At 43.5% G+C, this 22870-nt stretch overlaps 1 protein-coding gene across 6 annotated transcripts in view; it reads left to right on the top strand.

The window, feature by feature from the left end:
• The window catches only part of col13a1 (collagen, type XIII, alpha 1), a 54674-nt gene that overhangs the window by 11482 nt on the left and 20322 nt on the right, over positions 1 to 22870 (top strand). For 3 of the 6 annotated variants that reach the window (XM_080740494.1, XM_080740496.1, XM_080740498.1), the window contains exons 5-18: positions 633 to 668; positions 1137 to 1163; positions 1455 to 1481; positions 3311 to 3337; positions 3428 to 3454; positions 3761 to 3787; positions 6896 to 6937; positions 10409 to 10492; positions 11819 to 11860; positions 11972 to 11989; positions 12695 to 12721; positions 13303 to 13347; positions 15873 to 15899; positions 17165 to 17209. In XM_080740494.1, coding sequence (XP_080596620.1) covers positions 633 to 668; positions 1137 to 1163; positions 1455 to 1481; positions 3311 to 3337; positions 3428 to 3454; positions 3761 to 3787; positions 6896 to 6937; positions 10409 to 10492; positions 11819 to 11860; positions 11972 to 11989; positions 12695 to 12721; positions 13303 to 13347; positions 15873 to 15899; positions 17165 to 17209 — 501 coding nt within the window. The remainder of the gene's footprint in view (positions 1 to 632; positions 669 to 1136; positions 1164 to 1454; positions 1482 to 3310; positions 3338 to 3427; positions 3455 to 3760; positions 3788 to 6895; positions 6938 to 10408; positions 10493 to 11818; positions 11861 to 11971; positions 11990 to 12694; positions 12722 to 13302; positions 13348 to 15872; positions 15900 to 17164; positions 17210 to 22870) is intronic. The other 3 variants (XM_080740497.1, XM_080740495.1, XM_080740499.1) reach the window with 3 other exon arrangements.

A 22870-nucleotide genomic window follows, 5' to 3' on the forward strand; every position in this document is an offset into this window, starting at 1 on the left:
CACATGCAAGCCTGCATATAACTACTCCTGGCCACGGACATACAATCTGTCTCATTAGCCACATTCACCCCCTTCCTTGTAATTTTCTTTCTGTTTGTCTTTATTGCCCTCCACCGCACAGCCCAATCCCCACCCCTCCCTCCATCCCCTTCACTCTGTTTCCCTGGGATATTGAATGGCCTTCACCAGTCCCTGAAGCAGCTCAAATCCACCTCGTTTTCATCTGATGAAAACATGTTAATTGCTATCGACGATGTTAATTGAGCATATTCCACCTTTTTCTTTATACTAGTCCATCTTTATTACATTGGAAAAGTAAAATCTCTTTGTGGCTCTCTATTCAGTGTTGTGTTTCACCGTGTTCAGCGTTACTCCTCTCTTTGAAAGGGTCAGTTTTTTTGTTTTTTTTCGTCCTCCCTCCGCAACCCACGCTGAAGTTACTCCCCATTGCCTACGGTATCACTCCTGCTGTCAGAGTCAATTACAGCACACTGCCCAAAAGCTTTTCTGCACAGAAGGAGGGGGAGAATGGAGTCATGACTTCGTACACTGACCTCCTTTCAGCAGATTTCCACGTCAGTCCTCCACAAGTCAAAGAAACACACCGTGATTTTGTTTCTGTTTCTCTTTAGGGGCAGCCGGGAACCAGAGGATTTCCAGGCTTTCCAGTAAGTCAAAGCTGGGCCGTTTATCCTTTATATAAGTGGTGGTCATTGGTTATAGATGAAGATTTTATTAAGTGGGGCCACATTAAGAACATACTTGCTCAGAGTACCTAAATGGCCCTCATAAGTATATAAGTGTACCATGACAGTTTTCCTGCCAAACCATGCCAGTTTTCCTGCCAAACAGTAGTTGTTTCAGTTATAGGACTTATACATCTGATCCATGATTTCTTGACTCAAAGTCACTCATTAACACGGTACAGTTGGTCCCTTGACCACATCCTGTTTTCATCCTGTTAGGAGCACAGATGCTACTAACCCATTATGTGACTTGAAAATACTTTTACGTGACTTGAAAATGCTTTTACTTATTATGTCCACACCACAGAGCTGTGGTCAGTATAATGTTAGATATGTGTATCAACCATTATTATGCTTTTAAATGTATTTCTCTCTTCTTTTATCCTATAGGGTCCAATCGGGTTGGACGGCAAGCCTGTGAGTTTCCACCCACTTCCTGACAAATGTGAAATAATTGCGCAATTTAGTGTTTTTTATTGCCCAGAACCTGCCACCTTATGATTGTAATGAGCATAATTAAGTTAAGAATGATTATGGTCATTATTGTAATAAAATCTCTATTAGCATCATTACTGTTATTACTGGGTGGAGTTAAACATGTTATTGATATACCTAAGACGTTTTCCCAAGGAAATCAAGTCCAGGTACCTGTTGGGATCAATTTGATTATTTATGTCCACCTACACTCACTGTGTTATGTTCATACAGGGGCAGAACGGATTGAAAGGAGACATGGTAAGTGCTCCTAAAAATAAATTGTGCAGATATTATATGTTTCTTCACAATAGATGCTTGGCTCTTTATAAACAGACTAGCGGATATTATGTATTTTAGATGCATTCCCTGCGATTACAAAAGCAAAGCTTTACGCAAATTTTAAACTGTGTGAACTCTCTTTTGGTATTATGGCATTGCATTACCTGGTTGTTTACTTTGTGCCCTCAGTGTAGCCACACAAATTCACTGGGAAAACAGACTAGTGGGTTGATTTATGTACAGAGTAATGGGATAGCAGTAGGCCTCCTGTTCTAGTGACAAGGAGAATGCCGGGCCATATTTAGTAGAGAGGGTGCGTCTGATGGGAGCTGTTATGCACACTCTGGGTTTCAATCAGGGTTAGTAGGTAAAACGCTGTCTAAAGCCTGATTATAAGTATACATTAAGCATAACTGACATGGACACAAAGGGATTTTGCACTGACTTAATATGCATGAACCTTATTGCATACACTTTAGGGATTTTCCTCCACATAAAAAAAGAAAACACGTTCTCATGGAATATGGGCAAATCCCAGTTTAGTTTTATTGTCCGTGCTGTGAACATTGTTTCAGAGACACCTTACAAAGCAACGTTTACGTCCTGAAATTCATCCATCTCATACCGTGACCAATGATCTGACAATGACTTGCTCTGGCTTTGTGATGCTCGCGTTTCTACCCTGCCGGAGAGCCAAAGAAAAGAGATGGATTCCCCCCCTCCTCCAGACACCTTTACTGGCTCCCATCAATCCTATAGGCTCCCAGCGCGCCTTCTGCTTGAGTCACCACCACTGTTAAAACGCTACTGCCCCCCACCACATCTATCTGACCGCTGGACGGCTCTTACTATGCCTCACCTGGGACTTGGAATCATGGTTTTATTGACAACTCTTCTCACCGATTTTGATCCTTATTGGATTTTTTTACAGCCTCAATAAAGATATATTTTATAAAAAGAACGAAAGAAAGAAGGAGCTCAGTGTTCTTCTTGGACGATGTCCGTGGAGCAGCTTGGAAGCCGTTATGACATTGATGCTCTGGCTTTTATCACGCCCGCTGGTGATGTTAGTACCTTTGTTTCAAAACCATTACTCTTGCTCAGACTTGGAGGAGGTTTGTTTTATGGGTGGTGGCGGGGGTGGGGGTTGCCTGAGCTTGTGCTGCCTCCAGCTCCGAGTGTGTGTGGAGTGGTTCCTCTTCATTGAAGCTCTGCACACGCGGGAGGATCTCTGGGCCAGCACAAATGGCACGTCCGTCCGGGAGGCCAAGTGGGGTTGGATGATGTTGAAATAATGTTGAATGTTGATGAATGGCCCTATAATGAGCTCCCCTTTCGAACCCCCTTCCTGACGAATGTCGAGGAGCATTGAATAAGGCTTTGAGGGGTCATCTGGTAAATGTATAGAGATGGAGTCCCCTTCACAAAGTAGCTTTGGCACTCTTGTGACAGCGGGGTCACAGGCGTGGGGTGTGCTGGATGTGTCCAACTGGGCCCTTGCCCTGAGTCCATTAATCAACCAGTCACCAGGCTCTGACAGCTAGCTAGACAGGCACCCACCCCAGGACCTGATGGGAAGTCATATTGAGTGGCATTGACTCTAACAAAGTGGTTGGATTCGACATATGTAGTTGGCAACACATCAGATTAGATTCAGTCCTTGTCAAGCCCTTTATTGATCTGATAACCTTTATCGGCATACATGTGTGTTTAAATCCTGTTCAATTTAAATCTTTGAGGTATAGTTAACTTGTGTATGTATGCATTAATCTGCCAATGATTGATTGCTCTACTGTTTATTGTCTTAGGGTCACCGTGGACCTAAAGGACTCCTAGTAAGTTTTTGAAGTCTGCTATTCGTCTATAACAAATGTCTGTCTTTTCATCACCCTATATAACTGCTCACCTCTTCTTCTACTTTCCAGGGTGAACCTGGTCCCAAAGGCGAGAAGGTGAGGTTTTTTTTCAATAGTATTAAAAGCAGTACAATAATATAAATGTATTATGTATAATTTGACTGACTAAAGCATTTCACCAGCCATTTCAATTTCTACAGTAAAAACAAGATAGACTACACTGTGATTGTACCCAAATTTATATCCTGATTAAGGCGATTATAGACTTGACAAGCTTAACCAAATCCCCAACTAAATCTGACCAAAAGTTGGCTGCTGAGGTGAATAGTGTTCATTTAAAGGCCTGACTATTACTGCAGATTTATTTTCTCAGATCCATTCCTGTGTTTGTGTTTTCTCCAGGGCGTCTGTGGAGACTATACGCACCGGGTAAGGAGATATCCTACAGTACATTCATCCAAGTTGTATACAGTACATGTTCGTTCATCTTATTTTAGAAGTCTGTTTTTTTATTTAAAGTGTGAGATGTAATTGTTTTTCTTTTTCCTCACAGTAGCCGTGCATTAGATGGTAATTGACATTAGAATAACACTACTACTGTGTTCTCCTATATAGCAACTTATCTTTCACAGGTCCAGACATATGGGCAGTGGTGAACCTAGTGTAATAACAGAGGAGACGAGAGAACTTGAAAGAGGAGCAGGAGAAAAAAGAAGCAGGGCTTTAGACAAACGACTCTGTCAGGGACGTGCTGGGCCATTGGGAAAAGTGGGACAACTCCCGAACGGCCGGTTCATTCCCGGCCGGACCAGGCCGGCCATTAGGAAAAAAATAAAAATAAAATGTTGGCCTTCATTCCATTTTGGGGGCTGGGCGGCCAACAAAGTAAATCGTCACTGTCGGACAGAAACCTTGTATCTCCAAGTTTCAAATTTGTACATTTTTTCACAAAGCAAAGCCCTGCTTCATCATACAAGGCCGTTGCACAAAAGTAGTGAAAACAGCAGATCTACAAGCACACAACGCCTCGCGTTGCGAGGCGTTGTGTGCTTGTAGATCGGCTGTTTTCACTAGTTTAAATCATTTTTTAAATGATAAATACAAAACAAACGGTTTTAGACATACAAGGTTTCCACCCGACAACGACGAAATATAACTCATGTAATTGGCCCACTGGCTTGTCACTTGTCATGATCTGAAATGGCAAATCTTTGAGTAGCAGCAGCGCTATAGAGAGAGATGGCCTCTCCAACTCTTTTTCCCGGGCTGAATCAGGGGCCCAGCACGTCCCTGGACTCTGTGATAGGTAGCACATGCATAAAATGCAAACAGGCGTCCGCGTGATGCAGATCGTCCGTCCCAGCGTCTCTGGGGCTTGGCTGCTTGAGAGAAAACAAGGCAATTACAGGCTGCTTGCTGGAGCATACACTCAGATGTGATAAGGTCCTGTATGTGGGGGTGCCAAGAATAAGAGTCTCCTGTGTGTACTGGGGGATTTTTCAGATAACTAAGTCCATTTCCAGTGTAATCCGAACTCCCGGCTATTTACCGGCTGCTGTGGAGATGTTAAGAGCAACGTTTTCATAAACGTTTTTGTTACACTGTCAAACTTTGTATCAAAGCTCTGTGGAATAACCGTCCATGTTGAAACGAGTCGTCGATAATTCCTCATGCTCTGATATGCATCTCCTGCCACCAAATGCTTTTTGGTTAGATAAACATGCAGTTCAGAATGTGGAGTTCAGCGGAAGTGGAACTCAGAATGCTTTGAGCCTGTTCCAAAGTCTTCAACCTGTGCTGGTGCCCTCCCCCTTCCTTGATGTGCGTGTGTTTAATTAATTTTATACACTTCTTGGAGTCTCCTGCAGCAATCTGCACGGGAGGTCCCCTGTTGGTGGGCAATTCCACGCAAGTTCTTGATGTACGAAGATGTGGTTGTTTAGGGGAGACAAGGAGGTGTATGTGGGCTTGGCGTGGTTTTGCGTGCATGCATGTTTGTTTGTAGCAGCACCCGCTGGGTTGATTTAAATGTTCTGATGACGAAAGTGATCTTAAGTCACGACTGACCCATCATTAGATCTACACTCATTAGATCAAGAAGATCACCATTAGCGCTGCTGTGTAAAAGTTAAAATGTCATCGAGTTTAAAAACTGACCCCTTACCTGGTATGCAGGGCGTCTCTGTGCAAGAACTCCCTCTGAAAACCCTGGCTGCCTTGCGCTCCAGTCAGGCTCTGGTGATGTTGAAGGTTTGTGGGTGCCCTCAAAACACCCCCGCATCCTCCAAAGTGGTCTCCACACAGTCGTGCCGCAAAGAGAGCCAGTGCTCCGAAATACCCAGGTGCTCCTCAACCCTCTGCTCTCCACCCCCCTCCCCCCCCCCCCCCAAAAGAAAGTGTCAGTCAATCAATGTCACTGGCCTCCCAACCTACAGTAGCAACGTGTCGTGCAGTGAGGAGGTTTTGGTTTCTAACGAAACAATCTGACGCTAATTTGACGCTGTAATCCCGTTAACTTCAGCTGGGCCTCTTTGAGAACAGAAATAAAACAGCCTTTCACTGGTTTTTTTTAAAAACGAGAGCTTTGACATTGGGTACCTTACCTATGGTGCTAATGTTGTCAGGCTATCTTAACCACATAAAGTTGACCGGGGTCCCCCAGGGCTCTATACCTGGTACGCTCCTTTTTTTCCCCTGTACACCTTATCTCTTCACCGAAAATGGCCCGTCTACAAGCATTGTGAGCTTGTACGTCTGCTATTTTTGCAGAATCTCCGCCCCAGATTTGGGACGCTAAGTGTTAATGTGGGTAAGGCAATAAAAGCGATGATCTTGTGAGCTGGTGGTGTCAGTGGTAACACACTATATCACAGCATGGGGGCAGATGTGGTGGATCGCTGAAAACGGTGGGGTTAGACACGACTGTAGCAGCACACTTGCCTACTTTTAGTCCATTTCCTCCCCTTTACTCATACACCACATGCTGTATATATTTCCTTGTCATATCGTCACTGTCGGGCAGAAACCTTGTATCTCCAAGTTTCAAATTTGTACATTTTCTCGCAAAGTAAAGCCCTGCTTCATCACACAAGGGTGTCGGAGAAAAGTAGTGAAACACAACGTGTGCTTGTAGATCGCTGTTTTCACTAGTTTAAATCATTTAAAAAATGACAAATACAAAACAAACGGTTTTGGACATACAAGGTTTCCACCCGACAACAACGATACATTACTATATAATCAGTATTTTTCTGTTTAACAAGTCAATATTTAAAGTCATATTCTTTTATATATGTATGTATATATATTCTTTGGATAATAATCATCCTATTGAATCACAATGAGGAGGAGCATTCTCCTTTTGTTAAAAATCAAGATGGAAATATGTACCGTGTGTAAAAAAAAAGTAGGCAAGTTGCACACAGCTCGCTCCAGTAGCCTGTGTCAACTGGGACATGTGGATGTCGGTGGGATCGTACCTTTACCCTTTAACCTCCCTCTCTAACTTGTATCTGACAATGCTGGTCATCTCAACAGAAGCGGCGTATTGTACAGCCCTGTGTTGGACAGTTGGCCACAGTAAGTCTGGATGTGTACTGTGCTGTAGCTACTGCTGTACTGTACTCTCTTTGTGGCAAGACTGAATCCCACCTGATCTCTGCTCAGCTGCAATCTAGGGGCCCCAGAGTGTCGTTGATGAGGGGAGTTGGTGCAAAGAAATAATAAATACAAATATATACATAATACACAGTCTATATCAGGGGTCTTCAACGTTTTCAGGCCAAGGACCCCTTAGCTGAGAGAGAGATAAAGCAGGGACCCCCACAACCTGTTAGATTCCATATAGTGTCATCTTTTGACAGCACAATCATCAGTGTATTTCGGAATCATGTCAATTCATGTTTTCAGATAGTTAACCACTTGAACTGTCAGTACTTAAAAAACTTGACCTTTCACTCTGTACTAAGTACAGAGTGAAACTCTACACTCTACACACATCTTTGCAGAAAATAGCCGATCTACAAGCTCACAATGCCTCGCAGCGCGAGGCGTTGTGAGCTTTTGGAGGACCCCCTGTAGTAACTCTGACCCGGACCCCCTGTTGAAGACCCCTGGTCTATATAATAAGTGCAGGCCCATTATGATGAATATGGCTGAAGGCTTGTATATGAGACATGTGCATGACTTACACATGCTTGTGAAGTAACGGAGTTGGGTATGCGGGTATGTCAGCACTCCCCTTTGCCACCTTCACCTACTGTAGCCTCTAGTTTGCAGGACTGGCAACTCTTCTTCGTGTTCTTCTTTCTTCAGCATCCTTTCTTTCTTTCTCTCCGTTGCCTTGCCATTTTCCTTGCTTTTCACTCTCATGTTATTGTTTTCTATTTCTTCCCTTCTCCCCCCCCCCCCCCCCCCCCCCCCACACACTTCTGGTTCTTCCCTCCTCCACCTTCTCCTACTCCTGGTGACCTTTGACCCCCTGTGACCTTTTTGCACCGCTGGCCACCTGTGCTTCTTTGTGACCCCAGATGTTACCTATCACCGTGCGCAACATGCCCTCAATAAGCCCTCTAATCCTAAAGCGCCTCAAGGTACATTTTTCTCTGAGCCTGTCACGTGCCTCTCTGTCCTGTGGATGCCAACTGCCCGTCGACCGTCGCCAAACTCCGCTAAAGTTCTGAGTTATACTTGTCACTGTGTCGCACGCTGAAAACAGCCGGTCGCATCTGTGACGCGTTGTTGTGAGCTTGTAGATCGGCGATTTTCAGTGCGTGACACCACCGTGCAACTATAAATCAGGCACTTCTGTAACGCTTCACTTAATTCCTTCTTCACTCTTAATGTATTTTGCTGTTTAGTGACAGACCTTATCCTAGACAAGTTACACCTTATCTGGAATCAGTGCCTTGATGTGGAAGTTAGTATGTTTTTAATTGGTTATACAAAAGCCTGATTCAGCCTTAACAATAAAATAAATAAAACCATCTATTGATTTAAGCACAATGTGGAGGTGGCCAGTGGCTATAACGGCCTATTACAAATGTATACAGTTGTAGTAGTTATACAAATATTGCACTCTTCAAGACTAAGAGCCATTTGACAAAAATGTGAGGTATAGTGAATGGCTGTCCTGTTTTAGCAAACCCAAAACTCCTATGCCAAAGAACCTACGGTTTTGATCAAATATGGAAAAGAAATCGACAACAATACAATCAGATCAATTACACTCAGCAGTATCTTGACAGCCGGAAATACAGTTCGATACAAGTCAAATCAGAGCATGGTTTTGGCAAGCATAATGCCCGATCTTCACTGTGAACTTTCACCTCCGACGCTCTGAAAGAGCCTCAGTTTACCTGCCATGTGCTCAGCGGGCACCCTACCCTGTTAGTGAGAGGGCCTCCTGGCACAGGTAGACCTGAGTTGGCATCCGCCCTTCATCTTGTTTTTCCCCCAGGTGTGCAGTCCGCTCTGTGCCAGGGCAGAATACCTTGTTTGGAGACAATGCTGCGCACTGTGGTAGAGCAAAGAATCTTAAAAGGAAATACCACCCTTAACTGGGTTGGCTGTGTTTTGAAAAAATCCCTGCGTGGATCCAATCGGGTGTACCATAGAGCAGTGGTCCTCAACCTTTTCAGGCTGCGACCCCCAAAATAATCATATTTCAACTGGGGACCCCCCCCACCCTGACGAGCACTAAGAGTTGAGACATTAGATTTTGTACAACACGGTTCAAATGTGAAAATAGCAGATCTACATCATGCTTGTGAGCATGTAGATCGGCTATTTTCACAATTTCTTCCTCTAATATTTGACAATTTGGCCAATGTTTAATTTGTCATTTTAGAGGTATTGAAAAGTCGTGCAGATATCCTCCATACACTTACAAGTTATGTTGGTTTGTTTACTGTTGAGTGAGAAAACAATGTTTCACATTAAGTTAATCATTTGGGGACCCCCCTGGGGGTCCCGACCCACAGGTTGAGAACCACTGCCATAGAGGAATGTGTTCATTTAAGTCCTGTATCCGGCGACATAAATCATAGCTGCACAATTTTTGTTCCACAGTGGGGAATGCTAAAATATGGATCTGATGTGGACGGATATGTTCCGGATTATCTCAGGGTAGACCCACTGTTAGACTTGGCAACATTGAGCATGAGCTACTGTAAATGTATGCTCTTTATAAAGCTACACTGTGATTATGGAGAACTTGGATCAAGGCCAGTGCTTTGTATTATTAAATTCTTTTTCGGTTGGACCACATGTGCTAATAAATTGTATACTGTGGTGGAATCATGTCATGCCATGTCAAACTGTTCCTTTCTATTGAAATGACAATGGAAATAAATCCAGACCTAAGACGTTTTTTTTTTTTTTTTTTATGAAGATGAAGCTAGTCTATTCAGTACATGATAAACCTAGGATCTTCATCATAGATCATGGCGACATAGTGGTCTTACTAAGTCTGTGAGATGAATTCCAGGAGTATGATCAGAGATTAAACTCCTAAAGCCATAGATTCAGGATCTGCGCCTGCAGGCGAGTTCGTGTCAGTTCTCCATATCCTGTGTCCATTGAAATTTACCTTGATTTGTTTAGTCTTGGCTTGGAGTTTTAGATAATTTCCTGTTCTCTGTCTGGCTCATAATGGAGAGTTCACAGAGCAATCGCACAAAGAGATTAGTTTCTTGTCAGGTAAAATGCAGGATAAATTACACAATTCTGTTCATTAATCCGAATATAACACTGTAGTAGACAACATACTGTAAGCCTGCAAGATGATGGCTTTGAGATATCACTATTCCTCCTCAAGGAGAATCCACAGTTTACCCACCCACAGTGCCACACTCTCCAAACCAAGGTACTCAGTGAAAAAGTAACGGCAACACAACGCTTTGACTTGCTCCTCTCTAACATTTCTCTGTGCAACCTCTTCCTCCAGACAGTTGTTGTATGTGCAGTGCAGTGTTGAGGTTGTTGTGTTGGCATGGGTTGCAGTGGGACGGCTGGCTCTAGCATGGCAGGTTATAACTCAAGGTCTCTCAGCAGGGCGAGCCTGGAGCGCAAGGCCCACCAGGACCCCCAGGGCCCCCGGGCCCCGCCGGCTTGAATGGAGGCAGTGGCCCGCCGGTGAGTTCTTTACATCGCTGTTTCCCAAACAGTGGCGTCGGAAGCCATGTCTGGGTCGAGGAGCGATTTTTATGCTCGCCTTATTTTTCATTTCCTATGTTCCTACTGTATGTTTTTTTTTGTATTTAAGAAATAGAATTTCAAAAATCTAATAATTTCCATAAATGAATGGGGGAAAAAAAGTTAAGAAGTTGTGAAAATAGCGCAATGAGTTGTGAGCTTCTACAGTAGATCTCTTTTCACTAGTTTGGGTCCCGGAAAAATGTCTAATTTCTCTTTTGGGTCTTGAGCTAAACAGTTTAGGAACCATTGCTTTACATAATACAGAGCACCTGAATGTCTAGAGTAGATGGCGATTGTAATTCAATTTGACAAAACCCCAGGCAAGAACTACTATTGGACTTTAAATGGCCCAGTGATTTGTTAACCTTGGGTCAATGTCTTCCACGAAAACTGTCATCATTCTACCATTCCATTTCCATGCCGATAGCAATACAAACTGATGTGCTTGAAACTGGCAACTTCACCGATATTTAATGTGAATCATAAAATGCTGAGGTTCTCTCTGGGAGTAACAAGGATGGATAGGTTCAGGAAGGAGGACATCAGAGGGACAGAGCGCGTTACATAGATGTTTTGGAGATAAAGTCAGTGATGCTACACGGAGATGCTTTGGACATTTGTACAGAGAGGAGGGATGGTGAGTATATCGGTTACAAGGATGCTGAGGTTGAAACTGCCGGGCAAGAGGCCTAGAGGAAGGCCAAAGAGGAGATTTATGGATGTACAGTAGTGAAAGAGGACATGAAGTTAGTTGGTGTGAGAGAAGTGGTGGCAGAGGACAAGATGTGATGGAGGCAGATGATTCGCTGTGGCAACAGCCGAAAGGAAAAGAAGATAATGTTTTTTCTATTGTGAGGACGACATGAATATTTGAATATTACACTACCCTCTATGCTTCACAAGCGCTCTCTGTGCAGGAAAATGTACATAAATGTTGTGGAAATACGTTGTGTTACATAGGAGGCAGGCAGCGATTTTACAATGCTGTTGACATACAGTATGTAAACGCAGTGGGAATTGTTCCGTTCGTTGCAGTATTTGCATCTTTCTCACAGCGGAAGAATAGGATTCACGTTAAATATTGCTGAAGTTGCCCTTTAACTTAGAGATCCTCCTGTATGGCAGTCAAGAGGACGTCATAACTTTTTTGTTACTCGATCTCAAACAGAATTGCAGCATATTTCCACTTCTGGCTCCAAATAGACATTTTGATTGTTTTATTTAGTCTTCACTCATAAAGCTTCTTTGTTCTACTTGATAAAGGGGAAACCAGGTGAACCAGGCAAACCAGGAAAAGACCCGAGGGTGAGCTTTAGTTTTGTCATTCCTCCTCTATTTATTCTATTTTTACTTGATTTGCACACATGTGAAAATATATCGGCATGATATTAATTTTCTTCTTTATTCTCTTTGTAGCTTCTGCCAGGAATGAAGGTAAACAAATTGCTCGTGTTTTACAAACATAATTATCGTGAATTTTCTCCATCAGCTCAGTGGACTCTCATGATGATTTTTGATTTAACTCGAGATGAATAAAGGGGCATTAGACGCAGTCGAGTTGTTTCCTCTGTTTTATTGCTGCAGCTGTATGCACAGGCCTGACCTGCACGGCAGAAAGAGACCTCATCGGTAGTCCCTGTGTTTCTTTTGGAATGAGAAAACAAATTTCCTCCGATGATGCATTAATTGTCAAGGATAATTTGAGAGGAGGAATCTGTGATTGTCACGCCATGGAAAAACAGAGTCCTGTAAAACGTCTGTCTCTTTACGAAAGAAAGAAAACGATAAAATAGCAAAAAGAAACAAGTTCATTTCACAGCAGGGGTTTGAAGGTCCACCGTGTTTCTCACTTCATGGGACCTTAAACAATGAGCAATACCTTCCCTCAGCTGGCCTACAGCAGGACCAAAGCCATCTGGTTGGAAAATGTAACTTTGATCCCCCCGATACAAGACATAGCACACAGGCCACCTGCTAGGTCTACTGTGCTGTCGAACCTGTCTGTGTAATGATACTATGGTGCACATGTTTCACTGGTTTTGACGGTCCATTTGGTTCCATTTGTAGACTTTCAGAGTTAAATTAACACTGAGGATTTAACAGCATGAGTGAAAGATGAATAATGGTTTCTCTTTATAGGGTGAATCGGGTTCACCAGGTCCAAAGGTGAGTCTGTGTAATTATAACTTTTGTGTGAGAGATATTCACGTAAAATAGCTTGTGTTGTAGCTTGTGTTGTGTTGTAGCTTGTGTTGTGTTGTAGCTTGTGTGTCAGTGACCAGAAAGCCATGGTTTCAGTACGTGAGCTACAAATTGTCTACTGGGCAACAGATGGATTTTACATCACGAAGGGAAAATAATAACCATGTATCAATGCCACTAGATATAGGGGGGTTAGAGGGGTCCATCTGCTTTCAAGTATCGGCTTGGATTAACACAGGGATATAGTGAAACGATATTTCATCTCTGTCTCGTATGACTTACCGGTATTTGATCTGTTCATGGGTTTCAGACATTTTTCATACATGTCTGTAAGCAATAACCTGGCATTTGTGAAAGGAAATTATACATCTGCATTCTGCAACCTGGCATATATTGAACTTTGAACCAAGGCCTCAGCAAATATACAATTTACTCCTGCATTTTCGTTATGCTGTTTCTTGTCATCATCATCAACTTTCTAACTGACCACCTCATGTTCTCTCTCACAATGTTGGTGTGGTCATCATCTCTCTCTTTCTTCACAGGGCGATCGAGGTGACGTGGGTCCTGTAGGTCCAGAAGGCCTGAAGGTACTGTATCTTTCTATGCCTTTCTTGACATCCATTTTGTATCCATCCCTCAATTTCTCGGTTAAACATGTGGGATAAATTGTTTGTTTATTCAGGACATACATAGTATTCTGATCAATCTGTATGGTAGTGTATGTTAATACAATATAATAAGCACATCTGCAGTGGTTGAGATATTTTGACAACTAGCGTTGCCTGAAGCTCATAGCACAATATCTCCCACTCATCAAACCTTCTAACACCTTATTAGAAGTGTTTTAGAAATGTGGTCTCTCGTGAGTACGAAGACCCAGGTTCGAATCCGACCGCCGTCTTGTCTCCCATCTATCTCTTCCGTCCCGACCCTTGGTTTCCCGTCTCTGACCTAACCCTTTGTTTCTACCTTTAAAAGAAACAAAAGCAAAAGAGCACCACATGCACACACACGTACACAGTCACAGTCACATGCTCACATGGTCCCAGTGGCAAATTCTGGGAGCTAACCTTGGCTGAAGCCGGCAGAGGACAGAGAAAGCTATGCCCATTAAAGCCTCCTCGTGGCTGTCCTCCACCACTTTTCCATGGCTTAATGGACTTCCTCTGGCGGACACACACACACACACACACACACAGGCACACACACACACACACACACACACACACACACACACACACACACACACACACACACACACACACACACACACACTCACAACTGTTCTGCACTAATCTGACCTAAGCCGAGCCATCACATACAACGTGACTGCTGAGACAGACAGACAGACAGACAGACAGACAGGGAGAGAGCGAGAGAGAGAGTTGTAGGGTTTCAAAAGGTAGGAAATAAAGAACATTAGATAGAACTTATTAGCGAATGGAGCGGGCAGGCAGAGCCCAGAGAACGTCAAATAATAAAAATGATGTGCCAGAAAAGGCTAATAATAATTTCAGACTTTGTCATGCGACCGCATCACTCGACGAAAATAGCGGATTCTCAGTTGAAAACGGGGGAAATGCCTAGCCTCGCAACAGCCAGACTCTCCCAGGGGAGAGTCTGGGAGTCCTCCGTAGACAATGCATTACGCAATGACGTAGTTACTCACTTTGACTGACAGGTCCAGTCAGTAGTCATCAGCGCATCAAAACATCGTTGGGATGTCTTTTCCAGACAGAAATTCCAAAGGTGCAAACTGTTGTTCGTTTTTAAGTTATGAGATGCCGTTGATTTCAGATAAAACTTCGCTTAATGCAGCTTTTATTTGCGTTTTGTGAACTCGCATCGGACATGGGGTCCGCCATGTTTTTTGTCAAAATGCGAGAGCTGTAGCAGCCGCTCGACCAATCAGGAGCGGTGTGAGGCGGGTTCGCTTGAAATGCAGCCTTTTGATTGGAAATTAGAAAAAAATTGCTAATAAAGAGGCTCAATGGGAGGGACACCAGACCGAGAAAGGAAGCACATTGGTGATGACGTAACTCGGAATGGCTTGCGAGGCTAGGAAATGCCTGCCTTCATTGACCACAGGGTCACCTCTACATGGGCCCCGCGGGCAGGCTAAAAGTCTCAGCCCCAGAGTAACGTCCCACTGTTTGGCTGCTGCTGTCACAACAAAAGCACCGTATAAATCCATGACGTGATGCCTGTTTTTAAAGTGATTATTACCTGATGCCAGATATAAAAATCGCTGATTTATAATGTGGGGGCTTTTTATAGTAGAAAAGAAAATACCCTTTCATTGTATGGTTTTAATACGATACATTGATTTCAGGGGGCTCTGGCCACTGGAAGAACGTTGCTATTCTGAGCTTCTGTGCATATTATTGCCCTGTTAAACCTCAGCTAGTCCTGCCATCTATCTACGTTTTCCCACGAAATCCTCCCAGAAAAGCCTGTATGCGTTGTGGGGTTTATGAGGACGATGGCTCCGCTCCACTCTACTGTAGTTTGCCAGGGGAGGGGAAGTGATTGATTTAAATGGGCCTATTATTGTTTTATAATCGTATTCAAGCTCCACATTGATTCATTCATAAAAACATTTTAGTCTGTCTGTTGTGCAATACAGTATGTTACAGTATGTTTTCCGCCACACATCCCTGTTGTTTTATTCTGACAATTTTGAAACATCAGAGCCTGTATCGAAAAATGTACAAGAAGATAAGCTCATTGTTCCTACCTATACATTAATGTAATCCATTGTCAGGTAAAAGTCAAACCTCTCTAAGTGCTCTGTGTGCATGGGGCCAGAGTTTGTAAGGCTTGCAGGTTATATTGTGCCATCTAGTGGTTGACTATGAAATAGTCATTTGCAACAATACAGTAAGCACCATTGTACTGTGCAAAATATTGTGTACTCTAGTGACAAGTAAAAAAGGTTAAAAGATGTCTTGTGTTCAGGTACTGTACATTACAGTAACATTTATTTTGAGTTGAGCTTCTCAGACATTGTAGCAATCAGTAATCAATTACTTATGTTTTATGCAAACACAACAGCAAACAAAAACAACAACAAGATTAATAACATGTCTTTTTTATTTGTTTTCTCTCACAGGGACTGAAGGGAGACGGAGGAATTAAGGTAATTTCATGCACCTGTTGGAAGTTATACAGCTGAGTCCAGAGCAGTGCTATTGGTTACTTAATTTAGCGTAGCCTATACATTTTATCTTGCATATTTAACTACAGGGAATGTTTTTGCAGGGAGTATTCTTGTTCTTGAACCACAATGGACTTTAGTTCTTTTGTTGTGTGTTTTTTCTTCTTCTTCTACCTGCCTGTTTTATGAATTATTCTCTCCTCTGACAACCTCGCGGGAAAGGAGCCTCCCATTGAAAACATTTGGGAGTGAGGGCGTGTGCCGTCTGCTGCCAGGTTGTCCCCCTTATCTAGAATAAACCGGAGGTCTGTGGCTTAATCTGTGAACGTACTGTACACCCAACACAGTGAAAGCTCCATTGCCCCGTCTGGGCGAGATATCAGCACACTTCAAAAAGTTTCTCCCCCCACCCCACATGCTTCGGCCTTGTCCAGTTTTAACCCATTTAGGCATAGAATTATTGAATGCTTTAACTGTTGAAAAATAGCAGATATACAAGCCCACAGCGCGGCACCGAGTGCCGCGCTGCGAGCTTGTAGATCTGCTATTTTAAAAAAATCTAGATTTCTTTTGCAAGTCTTTGAATATATCTATTTAAAAGCGAACATTTGTAACTCAAATATTTGCTTCTGGGTGGTCCCTGGAACAACCTATTTTGAGATGGGGGTTCTGCGGCCAAATAAATGTCATTTTGGGGTTCCTTGACATGAAAAAGTTTGAGAACCACTCGTTTAGAGGAAGGATTTAGAAGTCGGGTTAAAGATCGGGTCAAAGATATTCAAAGACTTGCACACATTTTCACGATTTTTCAAAAATAGCAGATCTACAAGCTCGCAGCGTGGCACCGAGCTTGTATATCTGCTATTTTTCAATAGTTAAAGCATAAAATAATGGTTAAAGTGGTTAAAATCTAACACGACTCAGACGCGTTCTAGGTATTTGAGGGTTAATTCCCCTTTGGCCAAAGATTGATGGAATATTCATTTCCACCAAAAAAGACCACAAGCTGGTTCTCCAGTCCAGGGGACCACCGTGATAGAGGGCCCGTGCAGAACGGCCCTGGTGTCATCTCTAAAGAGGGAGATTTATGTGACCTTGTTTCTGGCTCGCCGCTCGTGTCATGTGGGAGCACTCCTTTTTCCCCCGGGGGCCGTTGATAGTCTTTTGATTCTCCCTGGTTGAAATGGTGGGCTTGTTTTTGCCCACCTTGCCTTTTCTGAAATGATGTCTCCATCCGCGCTGTATAGGGAGACGAAGGACAACAGGGTTTCTCCGGGGAGAGAGGAGAAAAGGTACAGAGAATGTCACGAGTGAAGTTGTGCGTGGCATGTTGAGTTTTGGTTTTGATGGTGATCTGCATGGAAACATTACTCATGTCGGCCCTGGAGATGATTTAAATTTCGTTCCTCGGTTTATTTGACAGAAGGTTGTAATGGTCTGTGTTCGGGAAACGTGGTCTAAAAGATGTCCTTGTATTGTATGCATGTAAACTACATCAACAATCACAAGCATTCCTTCCTTTCTGAGCTTACATTATGTAGGACTGTATCCTCTTCAGCCTGTAGGACGCTCAACCCCTTCATTTGCCCCATCCACAACAATCAAAAATGTTTAAATATATTGCTGTTATGTGATATCTATCAGGGTCCGCATTTAGGATTTCAACAAGTGAAGATAATCACTGGCAGCCATTAGAGCATGGCCATGTTGTGTATCAGCATATATTCATAGAACTACAGTAGCTTGAATAGTGTCCTGATCCTGTAGTGAACACAGTTCTCCACCTTTCATCTCCCTGCCTCCGCCATCCAGGAAGCTCAGTTGTCCCGTAACCATGGCAAATGATCTTGTTGCCGCGGTAGCGCTAGCAGTAGCGGCACCGGCCCGTGTGTTTTCTGCATTAAGCCCTTCACATGGACGGATTGAGAGAGGGGAAAGAGAGAGAGAGAGACTTCAAGGAAAGCACATATCAAGACGGTGGTATCCACGGGAAACAGCGAGCTGGAAAGGCTTTTATTGTTTTATAATAAAGAGAAAGTGCTTTCGCAGGCCAACCCTTCAAAGTTTTGGTATGGTCACCCGAGGATTTGAGGTTCGCACTGACCCAAGGGATCTCTGTTCTATATATAAGCGCACAGAGTTGGCGGACTGTTCCTTCTACTAGGCAGAAATAAAGTGGAACAGGTAGAGATTTTGCGGCATAAGTCATAACAATTAATATCTGCATGGTGCCGACCGCAAAGGACGACTGCGTCACACCCATGACCACTTCAAGCCCAAAGCGCACAGCAGGCAGCAGTTCCACATGCAGTCATGGAGGAAGCAGACAAGACTATACCACTCATAGACCTTGTCTACCGTTACAGCATCGTGGATCATTCTTAACCACATGCACCGTAGCATAATAAGTGAACGTTTGGCTCATTGTCAGTGAAAATAGAAGATCCACAAGCTCACAGTGCATCACAGCGCGGCGTGTTGTGAGCTTGTACATCTGCTATTTCACTATTCGTCGGACAGCAAAGTATATGGGGTCTAAGTGGGTATGTCTGTACTCACAAGACAAAATAAGATCAAAACGGTTGAGAATCTGTTTCTTTAGCTGCTCGATGACAGAAACTTGTCTTACTAGTGTATATCAGCCCTAATGACATCATCACGGATGTGTGCCTACGCTGCCCCGGTCTGCTTCAGCTTAATTCAATAAGCTTTGTCTTTAAAGGGGTCTTTGATTTCCGTTCCCCCTTGAGTCATTGAGTGGGGTCCACTCTGGACGGGGAGGTTGGATGATAGAAGGATGGGCTTAATGATGAGGAAGAGGAGGTCTGTGGGGAAGCTGCTTTTACTTTTCTCAGGCTGACTGAATAGACCTTCCTGCCCTCCGAGAAATGAGAGAGGCAATGACCAAACGCAGCTGGAAAGAACATTATGAACCATGGGGAAGACAAGCAATTAAATTCCCAGATCACCCACCTAGTTTTATTATTGTTCATTGTACTGTAGCTCTAAACTAACCAGGTCTAACCCTAAAGCCTTGTTCAGACCAAAGATTGCAATGACATTTGAAGCCAAATGTATACTTTGTCGGACGGCTGTGTTGTGCCCCGCAAATAGCCGAATCTACGAACTCGCAGCATGTCGCTGATGCAAAGCCTTGTGAGGTTGTAGATCAGTTATTTTCAGCTTGTGACACCATCATACTACAGAGAATAAAATGATGCATTAGAACGTTGCAGAGAAAAATCACGGTACTCTGAATTAAACCAACTAGAAATTGGGTTTCTTTTGCACCGCTGAACAGATTGGCACAACCGTGTTTATTCCCCTATAATAAAACCCCTATGAAACGTGAACTGCAGTATGTGAATATCATAGGGAATCATAAACTAGACTTGCCATTTTTATCACCCAACTTCTCTGATTATTATCCTGTCCAGCTGTTGCCAGCATTAGTATTTCTCTGTTTAGACCACTAGTGGAAAGTGTACTTCCCGGTCATTATGGAAACACTGGAAGAGCGGAGCTTTAGCTTTAGATGAGGTCGACAGGATGACTTGGCTGCAGCACAAACACATTTTAAACAACTAAGCCCGCAGCATCAGTGGGGGGATCATTACCGTTTCTTTAAAAGCCGCGTGGGGCGGTCATTGATCTGTTTCCCCATGTCCATGTCGCTACATTTCCTCTGAAGTGGAACGCCTCTGTCCGCACGGCTTCAATAAAGAGATTAACAAATTGATAAATCATGGCTCGGCATGCCAATTTGACAGGTACATGCTGCCCTACACCCATCGAGTACCATGGGCATAGAGGCTTGCGAGCGCACACACACACACACACACGCGCGCACGCGCATGCACGCTCGCGCACTTTAAAGTTAAAATAGAAGCAAGCCGAGGGAATGGGGGACGGACCATTAAGTGCACAAGTGGAATGCTGCAAGCTTATTGGTGGAGCCACAGATCAAAGAGGGGCTCCGGTTCCTGTTTTAAGGGGGGGCCGGTTTGGGTGAGACTCTGAGGGACCCCACCACGCGATTACAGCCATCACCGCTTGCGTCCTCCTGGGGGACGACTTGGATAAGGGGGGTCCAACGATGCTTTCATCTTTCTAGAAGCTGATGCTAGGTATCAGGCACACTATCCTGAAAGGGTCCCTTCACCCTTCCCAACGTGACAGAGGAGTGTGATTATGAGATATGAGTCAGTCCCTCTCACACACACACACACACACACACACCCCTGCTGTCCCACCCACCATATTCCTCGAGACACTCCCTCTGCACAACCCATGCACAGTAAAGTCCTCTGTGTTCATGTAACACTGAGTGTGTACAAAATTTAACCAAATGGACCCGTTGGTACTCTCTCAGAGTTTGTACACTCTGAGTTAGGTGTGGGTCCCGCCTCCCGCGTCCCTCCCATTTCTGACTCCTCTCTCTGTGCTGTGCCCCCCATCCCCCCTGTCGTCCACCACCACCACCACCACCACAGCACCTGTTAGTTGCTCCAGTCACTTGTTGAGTGTTTGTCTGTCAGTGCGGGGGATCCATGGTCTAAAGATCTGCCAACTTGCAAACTATGATCTGCATGTCTTCCTTCAGACCAGCAGGAGCCCAGTGTTCAGTGACTACACACAGAGTACAATCCAGCGTGTCCATTCACCTCTTGATGTTTTAACTGTTGAGACCTTTACAGGTCCATTTTACTCTCGCAAATAGTCAAAATTAACACTCTGGATTTTACTTTTGCCTTTAGTGCCATACCTCATAGGTTTTCCTTTTTATGAGTTTTATTCAAGATGTAACCATATCAATTATAAGCATGTTTTGTTGTGCTTGCTATCCTGGGTTTCACCTTTTCCTTCCTTTTTAACACTAACTGCCATGTTCTATACTATGCTACACATGTTGCTTTGCTTCAAATCCTTGTAGTTTACAGTATATATTTCATAATTATCTGCTTTTAGGGAGATCTGGGAATGCCAGGGAAACAAGCACAAAAGGTAGTCAATGCATTTTATTTAGCCAGAAATGGTTCAATTGGAGCACTTTGACTTACTAACAGTCCATGTCCTAATTGTTGTTGAGTGTTTGTTAAAGGCTTGTACACTCTGACTCCTCTTATTACTGTACTGTGCACAGTGCACTCCCTCGTGCATTGAAAGTAATTGTTAGGATTATCAGTTTTCAGCGTGATTTTGTGAACTTTAGAATCACTCTTTTATTTGTGTCTGCTGTCTATAGTCTTTCATTTGCATCTAGTGAAAACTTAACTTCTCCAACATTGACATTGGCAATTTAAATGGATTATTTGTATTTATTATATTTATATTGTACGGCTTAGAGGTGAGAACACTTTAAAGACCAACCTCCACATATACTGTAGTGTACAGTATATGGTATTTACCAAATCCAGTGGGACAACTAGAATAGTAGGACTTAGGACTAGTATACACTATGCTCCTCCTTCAAGGCGGTCTGTGTACTGTTCCTGTACGTCTGTGGTCACAGCTGTGACTGTATATCATCTTTGGCACGTCTACTCGTTAATCTGGCCAATTGATGAGGGCAGCAAACACACAGATGAATTAAATGACTCTCATGTGTTCCCTGCTATTTATAACAACCAATTTCCGAGAGTTAATCGTCTTGCGGCCGCCCCTTGACGGATGATGATCAGCGACAGTTACTGTAGTTAGCCAGACTAGAAACTGTAGAGAAAATATTCATATTCAGGAAATATTCATGTCATTTCAAAGCACAGTTGTTAAAAACCTCTTGTTTATTTGTGTGCATGCTTGTCTGACAGTTTGTGTCTTGACGGATGGAGCTATCAATCTGTATTTGTGTGCTAGTGTGCATGTTTGTACTCTTTCAAGGTGACAATGCAGGATTTCCGCTTGTTGCCCATTATTTTCAGTCTAGAAAATATATTCTCTTATCACTTCCTCTCTGCTTCCTTTCCTGCTTTCTCTCTGCACTTATCGCTGCTTTGCCTTGCTGACCATCATAGGGAGAGCCAGGCTTTCCAGGCACCCCCGGACGTAAGGTAAATCTGCTTAGAGTGGTGACTGTGGCTTCTTGTGTCATTGCAGTAAAGAATAGAATCAATGATCCAATCTCTTTGTCATAACTCCAATCTTCCTTCCATTTGAAAGGGGCAAGCTGGCATCCCTGGTACCCCTGGTATCCCTGGCAAGAGGGGCTATAGGGTAGGCCTGGCATGGATGTAGGCATCCTAAATGTTTTGCTGTCCTCCTGTCAGTCATCCATGTGTCTTAGCGCCTGGACCTTCATTAAGTCAACCAGTCCTCAGTGTTTGCCCTCGTAACCAACCAAAGCTGTGAATAATTCACAACCTGCTTCTTTAACTTTCACCCAAATTACATTTTTCAATTGGCCTTTGTCAAAGCATTTAAAAAAAATCCAAATAGCTGGTATGATTAAACAGCCTTAAGGACTAATCCTAATTTAGGTGGATTGTTTGTTGTACTGACGTGTCATTCACATGGTGACCTCTCATTGTGTTGTGTGTCAGTAATGACTGACAGTTGATTATTAACACCTCAGCAGCTCATAATCACAGGATGTCTGGGAGATGTGCTGTGATTATTCAGTATGCGTGTGTGCTGTTGATGTTGCACAGAGATAGATCAGTGGTTCTCAAGCATTTTCATGTCAAGGACATGAAACCCAAATTGACACGTATTAGGCAGCATAAGAGAAGTTTTGTTGTTAGATTAGTTTTTGTATGTTCTACGGCTCTATACTGTAGGTGGGGAGATTACAGTGGAGAGAGCTAAACCTATGATCTGAATAATCATTCTTATACATTCTGCCGTTGGGTCAACTTCTAGCCAGGTTAAACCTGGGCGCTGGGGGGTCCCCGGACCCCACTTTGAGAACCACTGAGATGGATGAAACGAACAAAGAATGAACATGGGTTCATCTT

Source organism: Nannobrachium achirus (assembly GCF_963921795.1).
Source record: "Nannobrachium achirus genome assembly, chromosome: 13".
Lineage (NCBI taxonomy): Eukaryota > Metazoa > Chordata > Actinopteri > Myctophiformes > Myctophidae > Nannobrachium > Nannobrachium achirus.